We start from the raw sequence: 12,043 nt of genomic DNA on the forward strand, positions 1-12,043 counted from the left end.
CCCAGAACCATGAGAGAATAATTCGTACTGTTTTATGCCACCCAGTTCACAGTACTTTGTTATGGCAACCCTAGGAAATTAATAAGGCCAGTTAATAGGGTGAATTACTTTGGCTTTCAAACGTTGAACCAGCTTTGTACAGCAAAAATAAATTCTACTTGGTCAAGGTATATACTGCTGGATTTGATTTGCTAATATTTTATTAATGCATTTTTACATCTATATTGATGAGGAATATCGATCTGTCATTTTCTATATTTGTACACTCTGGTTTTGATAGCATGAAAATATTGGCTTCATAAAATAAATTTGGAATGTCTTTGCCTACATTTTAAAAGACACTGCTGAGAAGGGGATCATTACCTGGTGAGCCGATTCTCTTATCAGTATGTAATGTTCCTCTGTGTCTCTAGCAATTTTCTTTCCTCAGAAGTTTACTTTATGTGACATTAATGTGGCCACTCCTGCTTTTTTTTTTTTTTTTTTGAGACAGAGTCTCGCTCTGCCCCCAGGCTGGAGTGCAGTGGCCGGATCTCAGCTCACTGCAAGCTCCGCCTCCCGGGTTCAGGCCATTCTCCTGCCTCAGCCTCCCGAGTAGCTGGGACTACAGGCACCCGCCACCTCGCCCAGCTAATTTTTTTGTATTTTTAGTAGAGACGGGGTTTCACCGTGTTAGCCAGGATGGTTTCTTTTTTTTTTTTTTTTTTTGAGACGGAGTCTTGCTCTGTCGCCCGGGCTGGAGTGCAGTGGCCGGATCTCAGCTCACTGCAAGCTCCGCCTCCCGAGCTTCTCTGCCATTCTCCTGCCTCAGCCTCCCGAGTAGCTGGGACTACAGGCGCCCGCCACCTCGCCCGGCTAGTTTTTTGTATTTTTAGTAGAGACGGGGTTTCACCGTGTTAGCCAGGATGGTCTCGATCTCCTGACCTCGTGATCCGCCCATCTCGGCCTCCCACAGTGCTGGGATTACAGGCTTGAGCCACCGCGCCCGGCCGCCAGGATGGTTTCGATCTCCTGACCTCGTGATTCGCCCGTCTCGGCCTCCCAAAGTGCTGGGATTACAGGCTTGAGCCACCGCGCCCGGCCCACTCCTGCTTTTTTGTAAATTAATTTCATATTGTGTGCATGCGTGGTTTTTTTTTTTTTTTTTGAGACGGAGTCTCACTCTGTCGCCTAGGCTGGAGAGCAGTGGCATGATCTCGGCTCACTGCAAACCTCCACTTTCCAGGGATTCGTGCGATTCTCCTGCCTCAGCCTCCTGAACAGCTGAAATTACAAGTGTGCACAACCATGCCCGGCTAATTTTTATATTTTCAGTAGGGGTGAGGTTTCACCATGTTGGCCAGGCTGGTCTCGAACTCCTGACCTCAGGTGATCCACCCACCTTGGCCTCCCAAAGTGCTGGGATTACAGGTGTCAGTCACCACGTCTGGCTTGCATGTGTTCTTCTAGCCTTTTACTGTCAATCTACCTATGCCACTGTATTCAAAGTGAGTTTCTTGTACACAGCACATAGTTGGATTGTGTTTTTTCATTGATTCTGCCAATCTGTGTTTAATTGGTATGTTTAGACTATTTACATTTATGACAATAACTAGTATGTAAGGCTTAGGTCTGCCACATTACTATGTGTTTTCTGTACTTCTTTTCTTTCCTGTGAGGTTTTTTTTTTTTGAGACAGAGTCTTGCTCTGTTGCCCAGGATGGAGTGTGGGGCAGTGGTGTGATCTTGGCTCACTGCAACCTCTGCCTCCCGGGTTCAAGAGATTCTCCTGCCTCACAGCCTCCTGAGTAGCTGGGATTAAAGGCGCCTGCCATCACGCCTTGCTAATTTTTTTGTATTTTTAGTAGAGACAGGGTTTTACCATGTTGGCCAGACTGATTTTGAACTCCTGACCTCCAGTGATCCACCCGCCTCAGCCTCCCAAAGTGCTGGGATTACAGGTGTGAGTCACCACGCCTGGCCTCCTGTGAGTTTTAGTCTATCTTCATGTATTTATATATATAATTTATATGTTATTTTGTAGCTTAGGCAAAATAGCTGCGCTAAAGTTTCATAGTCAAGAGGCACCGCGTAAGGAGGTTAGTATGAATAGAGTGAACCAGAAGATTCAGGGATCGTAAACTTTTCAGCTGTCAAGTTATCTTTCTTGAGATAGTTTTTGAAGAGCAAGTCCCAATAAACATTTAGATTCTTGTAGTGTGGCTTGAAATGCTACTGAGCACATTCCTAAATATTTTTTCTATGGAATTCTTGTGGCATGAAGAGCTGTTCAGTGGTTCATATCTTCCACTAAAAGGCAACACTCCCTGTCCTCTGGAAATCTCACCTTCTTTCCAAACCTCAGAGTACACTTGTGAGGAAGAAAAGCTGGGAAATGGAGCCGCCTCTGTACTTCCATTCAGAGACTGAACTGTTAGCTTCTCCACCTCTGCTTAATCAGTCAGTACTCCATCCAACTGGGACTCATCTTGAGCCTTCAAGAAAACCCTTAGAGCAGTTTCCAAATGGAATTTATGTAAGAGAATGGGAAATGTGACCAATTATCTAGAGGCTCACATTTCTTTGTACATATATTATATCCGAGATTCATGGCACTTAAAGTCCATCAGTAGAAATACTTGCAGGTATTTGCAAAGTACTATCAGCACTTTCAATCATATGTGGGTTTATTAAAAGGTTATTCTCAGGTTCTACCAGAACAACAAAACATTCATTGAAGGCTTACCCTAGACCACTCCAAGAGCTTCGTATATATGTTAAACAAAAGATCTTTTGGCAGAAATGCTTACAATGCATGTATATTTTAGCATCTTAGGAACTACTGTGGACTTAACTGTGTTATACAGTAACCCAGTACAGCTCTTCCACAATGACTCTGGAAGCCACCGGTATCCTCCATCAGTATTTTGGGAGCTGTTAACACGTGGATTTTACAAAGACCAAGGCTGTCACTTAACTCTTAAACTGCAATTCCAATAAATACACACAGCTTGCTAGGGCAAAGGGTAATTTTCTAAGTTTTATATTCTACAGGATATACTTAAACACTGAGGCCTCAAGATTTTGTAACAAAAACTTATGGTGTTTTTGAAACTGGAAAACTGTGGTTCTGTTTTTCTCTTCTATTTTAATTAAGTTTATACAAATTTCATGCATTAATACCAAATGTTTCTGGAGAAACTAACCTTTGACCCGGACGTCACTGTACCTCTGAAAGTGGTGGTAAGCAGCTTTCCAGGGGTTCCGATAGTGACGAAGCAAAGTAATCGGGGGTCTTGGACGCACTGGGACATACCTCACACCTTCCTCATCTATTACACAGAAGACATTAAACAACTTATTAACAATGTCAACAATCTTCAAAGTTCAATTCCAGTAAGCGAGGCATGAGTGAGGCTGACTATGTAACGAGCCTCTGGGTTGGACTCTGACTTTACTGGGAAGCGTCATAACACAAGTCAGCCTGTGACCGTTACCAATATACTCCTTGGGAGGAGACTTGCGCTTCTCAGCCTTCACCAGAAGACTCTTGGCAGTGGACTTCTCATCATCAGTGCTGTTTGTCTCCATCATGTCACCTTCTTCTGTTGAGATCACGTGCTGTTGCTTTCGAGGCTTTTTCCTTGGGGAGGCACCAGGTGGTAGGTCACTTGTAGGCATGGACAGGTTGTTTGCCAGCAATGAGAGAGATGGAGACACAGTGTTGGTAGCCAGCGGAGGAACTGCTGTCATAGGAAAAGGAGCACACATATCTGTAAGAACTCAAACACAATGAAGTTTTACTTCCTTCCTTCCAACAAAGACAATGATTAAGAAGACAGTACAGAGCACCAACATTTATTGAGTCTTCCTATGTGTCTGGCACTGTGCTAAGCACTCTGTGGCAGAAGCTGCAAACTCCTCCCTAGTAGCCCGTGTCTTCATCTTCCTTAGTTCCGGGACCTCCCTTTGACAAGGGCACAATAATATTCAGCTAAAGAATGTACTTCCTAGCCTCCATTACAGGTGTGGTCATCTCAGACCCAAGCAGAAGCATTCTGTAGCACTTTTAGGAAATTTCCAGGAGGGAGAGAGAGAGCAGGTGTGACCTACTCCTTGTGTTCTTTCTGTGATGCTGGAACTCAGATGAGATGGCTGCAGCATCCCCAGCTGTCCTGAATCAAGAGCATGAAGGTCAAATCCTAGGGGTGGTGGAGTGAAAAGGTAGAAGGAGCCTGGCTTTCTAATAATTTGATGAAGTCCACACACCATCCCTGAACTGTCTGCCTCAGGACTTCTTCCAAAGGAGATGACAGGATCTTATGAGTTAAGCTACTATTTTTCACACTTTTTTAACATAAATGTCTAGCAGGTAACCTATTAACTCACTATCGTAAAAATCATCCTAATAAGTAGCCATTATTATTATCCTTCAATTCACAGAGGAGAAAACATGGCACAAGTCACACAAGTATGAAGTGGGCAGGCTGGGATCGACAGAGGCAGTCTGGCTTCAGAGCTTGCACTCTCACCGACCACAGTGTGCTGCCTCCAGATAAAAAAATGTGTTGCGAGGACGTAAACATTTGCTTGAGCTTGTATGAATCACACATCTAGGACTTAAAAATCATGTTACGGGGCTCACCTTAACTCTTATTTTCACTCTACCACCTACTCGCCCTATTATCCTCTACCCACTCTGCTGCCCACTCCCAACAGTCACACCCTAAACTTTCCTGTCACCGTGAAATAGAAACTGCCTCACACCCAATCTCAATTTCTAGCATCCAACTCCCCAGGTAAATCCAACTCTTTTTCTAGGTTCTTCCCCTCAGTACTCAGCCTCCAGCACTCCTTAGGCCTACAAAGAACTATCACCTGTTCACCCAACCATGTTCCTGCAGTCACCCACCCCTCTCATGTCTATCCTCCCCCATCGCCAGGTCTGAACCCTATAATCACTCTATTCCTTTTCTTCCTTCATTGTCCCCTCCTTTTCTTGCTTTACTGTGCTCACTTAGCAAAAGGACAAGAGGTTAAATCCTATTCTCCAACCAGTCTGCACCTATGCAACTGAAGGTCGTCAGAGGGAGACGCACTACCATGCTGACTGGCCTCACTCGGACAACCCTCTCTGCTAAGTCCAGTCTCTCTTGCGATGCCTGCTTCACACCTTCTTCTCCCTCAAACGCTCGATGCCTCCGCCACCATTTGTACTCTCAGTGGATGGCCCTGCTTTCTATTTTACTGAAAAAGATAGATGCAATCACAAGAACATGTCCATCAAGTCCCACCACCTCATTTCCCCCTCTCCACTGTGTCCCTATACTCTCCTTCTCTCCATGCTTTCAGCAAAGGCCAACCTCTTCAGGTACACACAAATCCCACCCACTCTCACCTCCTCAAACAACGCTCCACGAATTCACAACTTTCTCCTGCATCCCCAATTCTTCTCAGTCTACTGGATCATTCTCATTAACATACAAAACTCTTATTTGTCCCATCTTAAAAAAATCTTCTTCTTGGCCAGGCGTGGTGGCTCACCTAATCCTAGCACTTTGGGAGGCCAAGGCAGGCAGATCACAAGGTCAGGAGTTCAAGACCAGCCTGGCCAACATGGTGAAACCCCATCTCTACTAAAAATACAATTATTAGCCCAGTGTGGTGGCAGGTGCCTGTAATCCCCGCTACTCAGGAGGTTGAGGCAGGAGAATTGCTTGAAACCAGAAGGCGGAGGTTGCAGTGAGCCGAGATCATGCCCCTGCACTCTAGCCTGGGTGAAAGAGCACAACTCTATCTAAAAAAAAAAAAAAAAAAAAAATTCTTCTTGACATCATGTCACTTCCAATACCTTTTTTCTCTTCCTTTAGAACAAATGCCTCAAATGTGCTGTTTATATATAATGTCTCTATCTCTCCTGGCTTTCTCCTGAACTTGCTCCCAATCATGCTTTTACCCCATCATGACATAGAAACTGCTTTTCTCAAGACCTCTGTGACCTCTGTTTGCCAAATCCTAAGGTCACTGCTCAGACCTCATCTTTCTGATCTCTCACGAGCATGTGATCCACCTGATCATTCTCTCCTCCCTGAAATATTTTTGTTCTTGCAACTTTCAGGACACCACACACTGTAAGTGATATCCTTACCCTGTGTTCCCACCATTCAGCCTCCTTTGCTGGACCTTACTTCCTCTCCCATCTCATCGTAGTGCACTATCCTAAGACTACATCATGGACTGCTTCTGTCTTTATCAAGATACATTCATTCCCTAGGTGATCTGAACCACTCATCCAGGCTCATGACTTCAAATACAGTTTACATATATAATGACAGCTCTCAAATTTATATCTGCAACTTCATTTTCTATTCCAAAAGCCAGCCTCATACATTCAACTATTTATTTGATGTCTATATTTGAAATGTCTAACAGACATCTGAAACTTACCCTATCAAAAACTAAACTCCTCATCTTTCCCTACAAAACATGGTCTTCCTGCAGGCTTTCCTGATTCAGCCAATGGCAACTCTATGGCCTCCGATTACTAAGGCCAAAATCTTGGAAGTTGTCCCAGATACTGTTCTCTCACACTCAACATCCAATCATGAAACACCCTTAGCTCTACCTTAAAAACATAAACAGAATCCTACCGCCTCACGCTACTTCCACCACTATGCCCTGGCTGAGCCTTCGTTGTTCCTTGCAATTAATGCAACAGCTGCTTGACAGGTCTCCCTGATTCCATCCCTGCTCCCAGAGTCTGTTCCTTCCCCAGCAGCCAGAGTGTTTATCTTCAGTCCTAAGCGAGCGCTTGGCACTGCTCTGCTCACACTCCCTGCTCTGCTCCAACAGCTCCCTGCCAACCCCAGCCAAGCCAAAGCCTTTACAACAGCCTGTGGGCCCTGTTCAATCATGATCTGATCCTGCTGCCACTCCCCTTCTTACTTAGCTCCAGCAACCTTTGGTTCTTTGCTATATTTTTTTTTTTTTTTTTTGAGACGGAGTCTCGCTCTGTCGCCCAGGCTTGAGTGCAGTGGCCGGATCTCAACTCACTGCAAGCTCCGCCTCCCGGGTTCACGCAATTCTCCTGCCTCAGCCTCCCGAGTAGCTGGGACTATAGGCACCCGCCACCTCGCCCGGCTAGTTTTTGTATTTTTTAGTAGAGACGGGGTTTCACCGTGTTTGCCCCATTCTGGACGGGGTTTCACCGTGGTCTCGAACTCCTGACCTCGTTATCCGCCCGTCTCAGCCTCCCAAAGTGCTGGGATTACAGGCTTGAGCCACTGCACCCGGCCTCTTTGCTATATTTTGAGCACATCATGCATGCTCCTAAGATTTTTGTACTTACTGCTCTCTGGCCTGGAATACTCTTTCCCCGGATATCCTCATGGCCAGCAACTTCATTTCTTTAATGTCTCTACTCAATGGTCACTTCCTCAGTGAGGCTTTCTCCTAAACCCCTTTATACACATTCCAGTCCTGGCTACAACTTTCCCCTGTATTTCGTCCCTGCTTTGTTTTTCCATAGCACTTATCACCCAAACACACATATACACACATACATACATATGTAACTTAGTCATCTTTTTATCTTCTGTCTCCCTTGCTAGAATGTAAGATCTAACAGGATAAAGCTGCACTTGTCTAACACAAAGCTGCATCGTCGTGCCCAGAACAATTCCTGGCATAGACCCCCACAGGTTGAGGTAGGATTACAGGCAGTTCCCTAGCACACAGCGGTAAAGGGAACCAGCCAAAAAGAGCAGATGAGCAGCATAACTGAGGATGCTTCATTTCCCTTTCTGGATCACTCATGGTATCTTTCAAAGAAAGGGCCAAGGGTAAAAATATCCACAGAAAGAGATTTCATGGCAGAATAAATAGATGAGTAAATAAACAGTAGATTAAAAAAACTATAGACACAGCACAATCACACCTCTATCAGGCAAACAACATGAGAAAGAAATGGAGGCCTTCTCACTGAAATAGTAGGTAATACTGGATACCAGAGAACAAATAACTTGCTTTCTTCTTTGGATTTGTTTCTACTTCACACAGTTTATATACTGAATATGTTACTTTTGTAGGAAAAACAAAATTACACAATAAATTATTTAAAAACAGAAAAGAAAAAAAGAAAACCTCTCAAGTGACTTGACTTTCTCAAACTGGAAGTTTACAGCTAAGATAAAGTGGTAAAGGGAGAAATGAATTGCTTTAAGATTTTACTAATCACATATAGGTTTTCCAGCAACATAAATCTTACTTGATTGCATAACAAGGCAATGAAACTTGGAAATAAACAGTACTATAGCCATATTGTGACCCTTTTTACATAGTAGCATTTTCTTAACGCATGCAAGGAAACTACCTTGAAGGATATCCATGGGGAAATACTAATCTCTTTCATGATTTTGGCCAGAAATTAAACTTAATTACAAAAGGGAAGCAAAGTAGTTTTAGTTTTCACAATGAGTTTATTGCTTTCTTCTATTTATCAAAAATGAATGACATGCAACATCTAAAATGGGTATCAGGGAGTCTCGGCTGAGGGTCACAGAAGAATCTGGATGCTGGAGGAGAATTAGGGAAGGGGAAGAGGCAACTGCCAATGGAGAGTATTCTATGGACGGACTTACCAGAAACTGGCCTCATGATATCCACTGGTTCTACTTCTTCTTTCACTTTAATTTCAGGAACAGGAGGGCCCAAGACGGAGGACAGACTGCCACCCACAGTGACTGATGGAGGTGGTGCAGCTGCAATGGTGGTGATGGGTGGAGTGATGGGGACTGCTCCAGGAATGGTTGAAAGGGCAACGGCTGGTTGTGATGGGGGACTGGCTGCTGCAATCATAGTTGGAATGGTCGGTGGAGGCTGCTGGGCAGTTGGAGGGACGGCAATGGTAGGCTGATCATTATTTTGATTGGATACAGTCTCCATGGACACAGTGACGGGAGTGGCCATAGACACGTGGATTTCAGACTTGGGTTTGGCCCTGAAACACAAAAGAAAAGCACATGTAGCAAATAAGAAAAAAACTGCCTTCATCTACAACATCTCAGAGGATGGGTATTTGTCCGATTATTTCTGTTCAGCACACTGCACAACTGATACTCTATTTCTTTTTTAATTTTTAATTTTTAAAAAATTTTGAGACAGGGTCTCACTCTGTTACCCATGCTGGAGTGCAGTGGTGTGATCTTGGCTCACTGCAACCTCTGTCTTCTGGGCTCAAGGGATTCTCCCACCTCATCCTCCCGAGTAGCTAGGACTACAGGTGTGTGCCACCATGCCAGGCTAATTTTTGTATTTTTTGGTGGAGATGGGGTTTCACCATGTTGCCCAAGCTGATCTCTAACTCCTGAGCTCAAGTGATCCACCTGCCTCGGCCTCCCAAAGTGCTGGGATTACAGGTGAGAACCACCACGCCCAGCTTTAATACTCTATTTCTTGACTTTAAAAGTTTAACAAAGCAATTTTTTTTTTTTTTTTTTTTGAGACGGGGTCTTGCTCTGTCGCCCAGGCTGGAGTGCAGTGGCCGGATCTCAGCTCACTGCAAGCTCCGTCTCCTGGGTTCACGCCATTCTCCTGCCTCAGCCTCCCGAGTAGCTGGGACTACAGGCGCCTGCCACATCGCCCGGCTAGTTTTTATTTTTTAGTAGAGAGGGGGTTTCACCGTGTTAGCCAGGATGGTCTCGATCTCCTGACCTCGTGATCCGCCCGTCTCGGCCTCCCAAAGTGCTGGGATTACAGGCTTGAGCCACCGCGCCCGGCCTAACAAAGCAATTTTAAATGTCAATCAGGTTTTAAAAATATACGGTATGTCCTGCTCCCACCCAAGTTTTTATAAGCAGTAATAAAATTAACAAGAAAATAACACTTTAAAGAACTCACTCAAAGTCATATCGTCATAGCACAACCAATTTTCATAATATTAATATATATTTTCCCCCAGAATTCCTTAATATATATGTTGACTTTGGAGTTGTTATTTTTGTTTTTTTCTTTCTTTTCTTTCTTTTTCTTTAACTACAGTTGTAATTGAGAGGGACTGAGGTTGAGCTGATTACTAATGGCCAATGCCTAATCAACCATTCCTGTGTAAATGGAATTTCCATAAAAACTCGAAAAGACTGGATTCAGGAGCTTCTGGGATAGCTAGCACGTGAAAATTCCTGGAGGGGCGTGCCTGGAGAGGCCATGGAAGCTTCACATCCCTTCTCCCAGGCCTTATGCGTCTGTTCCAGTTGGCTGGTCATCTGCATCCTCCATAACAGCCTTTATGAAAATAGGTTAATGTACATAAAGTGTTTTCCTGAGTTCTGTGTGCTGTTTTAGCAAATTAATCAAACGTATGCATGGGAACTAGCTGGTCAGAAGAACAAGTAAAATCACCTGGGGCTTGCATTGGGCGTTGAAAGTTTGGTAGTCTTGTAGGACTGAGCCCTCAACCTGTGAGATCTGACACTCTCTCCAAGCGTCATAATTGAACTGGAGGGCACCCACCTGGTGTCTTTTGCAAATCTGGTTGGTTGGTTGCCGGGGAGAAATCCTCCCCCACGTCTTACTAACCAAAGGTCCCAGAAGTTTCTGTGGTGGTGTTGAGTGAGAGAAGACAAAAACACTGGCTTTTACTCCTATATTCTCAGATGAGCAACAGTATACTTGGGATTTTTAACCTATAGAAATGAAAATACTGAGTTGGGCACAGTGGCTCATGCCTAAAAATCCCCAGCAATTTGGGAAACTGAGGCAGAAGAATCACCTGAGGCCAGAAGATCGAGACCAGCCTGGGCAATACAGTAAGACCCCATTTCTTAAAAAAAAATTTTTTTTTAATTAGCCAAGTGCATTGGCGTGCACCTGTAGTTCCAGCTACTAAGGAGGCGGAGGCAGCAGAATTACTAGTGCCCAGGCGTCCGAAGCTGCAATAAGCTATAATTGTAACACTGGCACTCCAGCCCGGGCAAGAGAGGGACCAGAAGTTCTGGAATATAAAAATGTAAATGCTGAAAGGGGGAAAAAAAAGAAAAAACACTAGAGAGTCTGAACTGCATATTTGAATAGGCATAAGAAAGAACTGCCTAGGCATGGTGGCTCACGCCTATAATCCCAGCGCCTTGGGAGGCCACAGCAGGAAGATCACTTGAGCCCAGGAATTCAAGACCAGCCTAGTGAACATAGGGAAACCCCAAAACTACAAAAATACAAACATTTGCTGGGCATGGTGGTGTGTGCCTATGGTCCTAGCGACTCTGGAGGCTGAAGAGCAGGAGGATTGCTTGAACCTGTGAGGCTGAGGCTGCAATGAGTTATGACGGCACCAATGAACTCCAGCCATAACACAGCGAGACCCTGTCTCTTAAAAAAAAAAAAAAAAAAGGAGAAGATAAATTACGGCAAAATATTAAAACAGTTACATCTGTTTGATTACTATTATTTTCTCTATTTTCCCAGACATTTACAGATTTTCATACTGAGAAGGCTTTAAGATAAATTTGAAGATATCTAGAAAGAAAGAGAAGAGAAAGAGATAGTAAGTAAATAAGAGAGAAAAGATAAAGAAACCAATTCTAGAAGTTCACCTGACAAATAAAGAGTTTCCCCCAAAAAAGGGATGAGATGGAAATTGAGTAGCAGAAAACAAATTATGAGGGAAATAATATATGAATATTTCCCTGTACCGACCAACACAGGTTTTCAGACTGAAGAGACCATTGAGTATCCAGCACATATAAAAACAACCAACTGGTACAACAAACCACCATGGCACATGTATATCTATGTAACAAACCTGTACATTCTGCACATGTATCCCAGAACTTAAAGTATAAAAAAAGGCCGGGCACAGTGGCTCACGCCTGTAATCCCAGCACTTTGGGAGGCCGAGGCAGGCGGATCACGAGGTCAGGAGTTCGAGACCAGCCTGGCCAACATGGTGAAACCCTGTCTCTGTTAAAGATACAAAAAATTAGTGGGGCGCAGTGGTGAGCGCCTGTAATCCCAGCTACTCAGGAGGCTGAAGCAGGAGAATCGCTTGAACCCGGGAGGCAGAGCTTGC

At 44.3% G+C, this 12,043-nt stretch overlaps 1 protein-coding gene across 11 annotated transcripts in view; it reads right to left on the reverse strand.

The window, feature by feature from the left end:
- The window catches only part of SAP130 (Sin3A associated protein 130), an 85,424-nt gene that overhangs the window by 6,308 nt on the left and 67,073 nt on the right, over positions 1-12,043 (reverse strand). For all 11 annotated transcript variants that reach the window (XM_033231905.1, XM_033231899.1, XM_033231898.1 and 8 more), the window contains 3 exons: positions 8,619-8,977; positions 3,477-3,725; positions 3,186-3,311 (listed from right to left, as the gene is read on the reverse strand). In XM_033231905.1, coding sequence (XP_033087796.1) covers positions 3,186-3,311; positions 3,477-3,725; positions 8,619-8,977 — 734 coding nt within the window. The remainder of the gene's footprint in view (positions 1-3,185; positions 3,312-3,476; positions 3,726-8,618; positions 8,978-12,043) is intronic.

The sequence above is a fragment of the Trachypithecus francoisi genome, unplaced genomic scaffold (assembly GCF_009764315.1).
Source record: "Trachypithecus francoisi isolate TF-2019V2 unplaced genomic scaffold, Tfra_2.0 Lachesis_group13, whole genome shotgun sequence".
In the NCBI taxonomy this organism is placed as follows: domain Eukaryota; kingdom Metazoa; phylum Chordata; class Mammalia; order Primates; family Cercopithecidae; genus Trachypithecus; species Trachypithecus francoisi.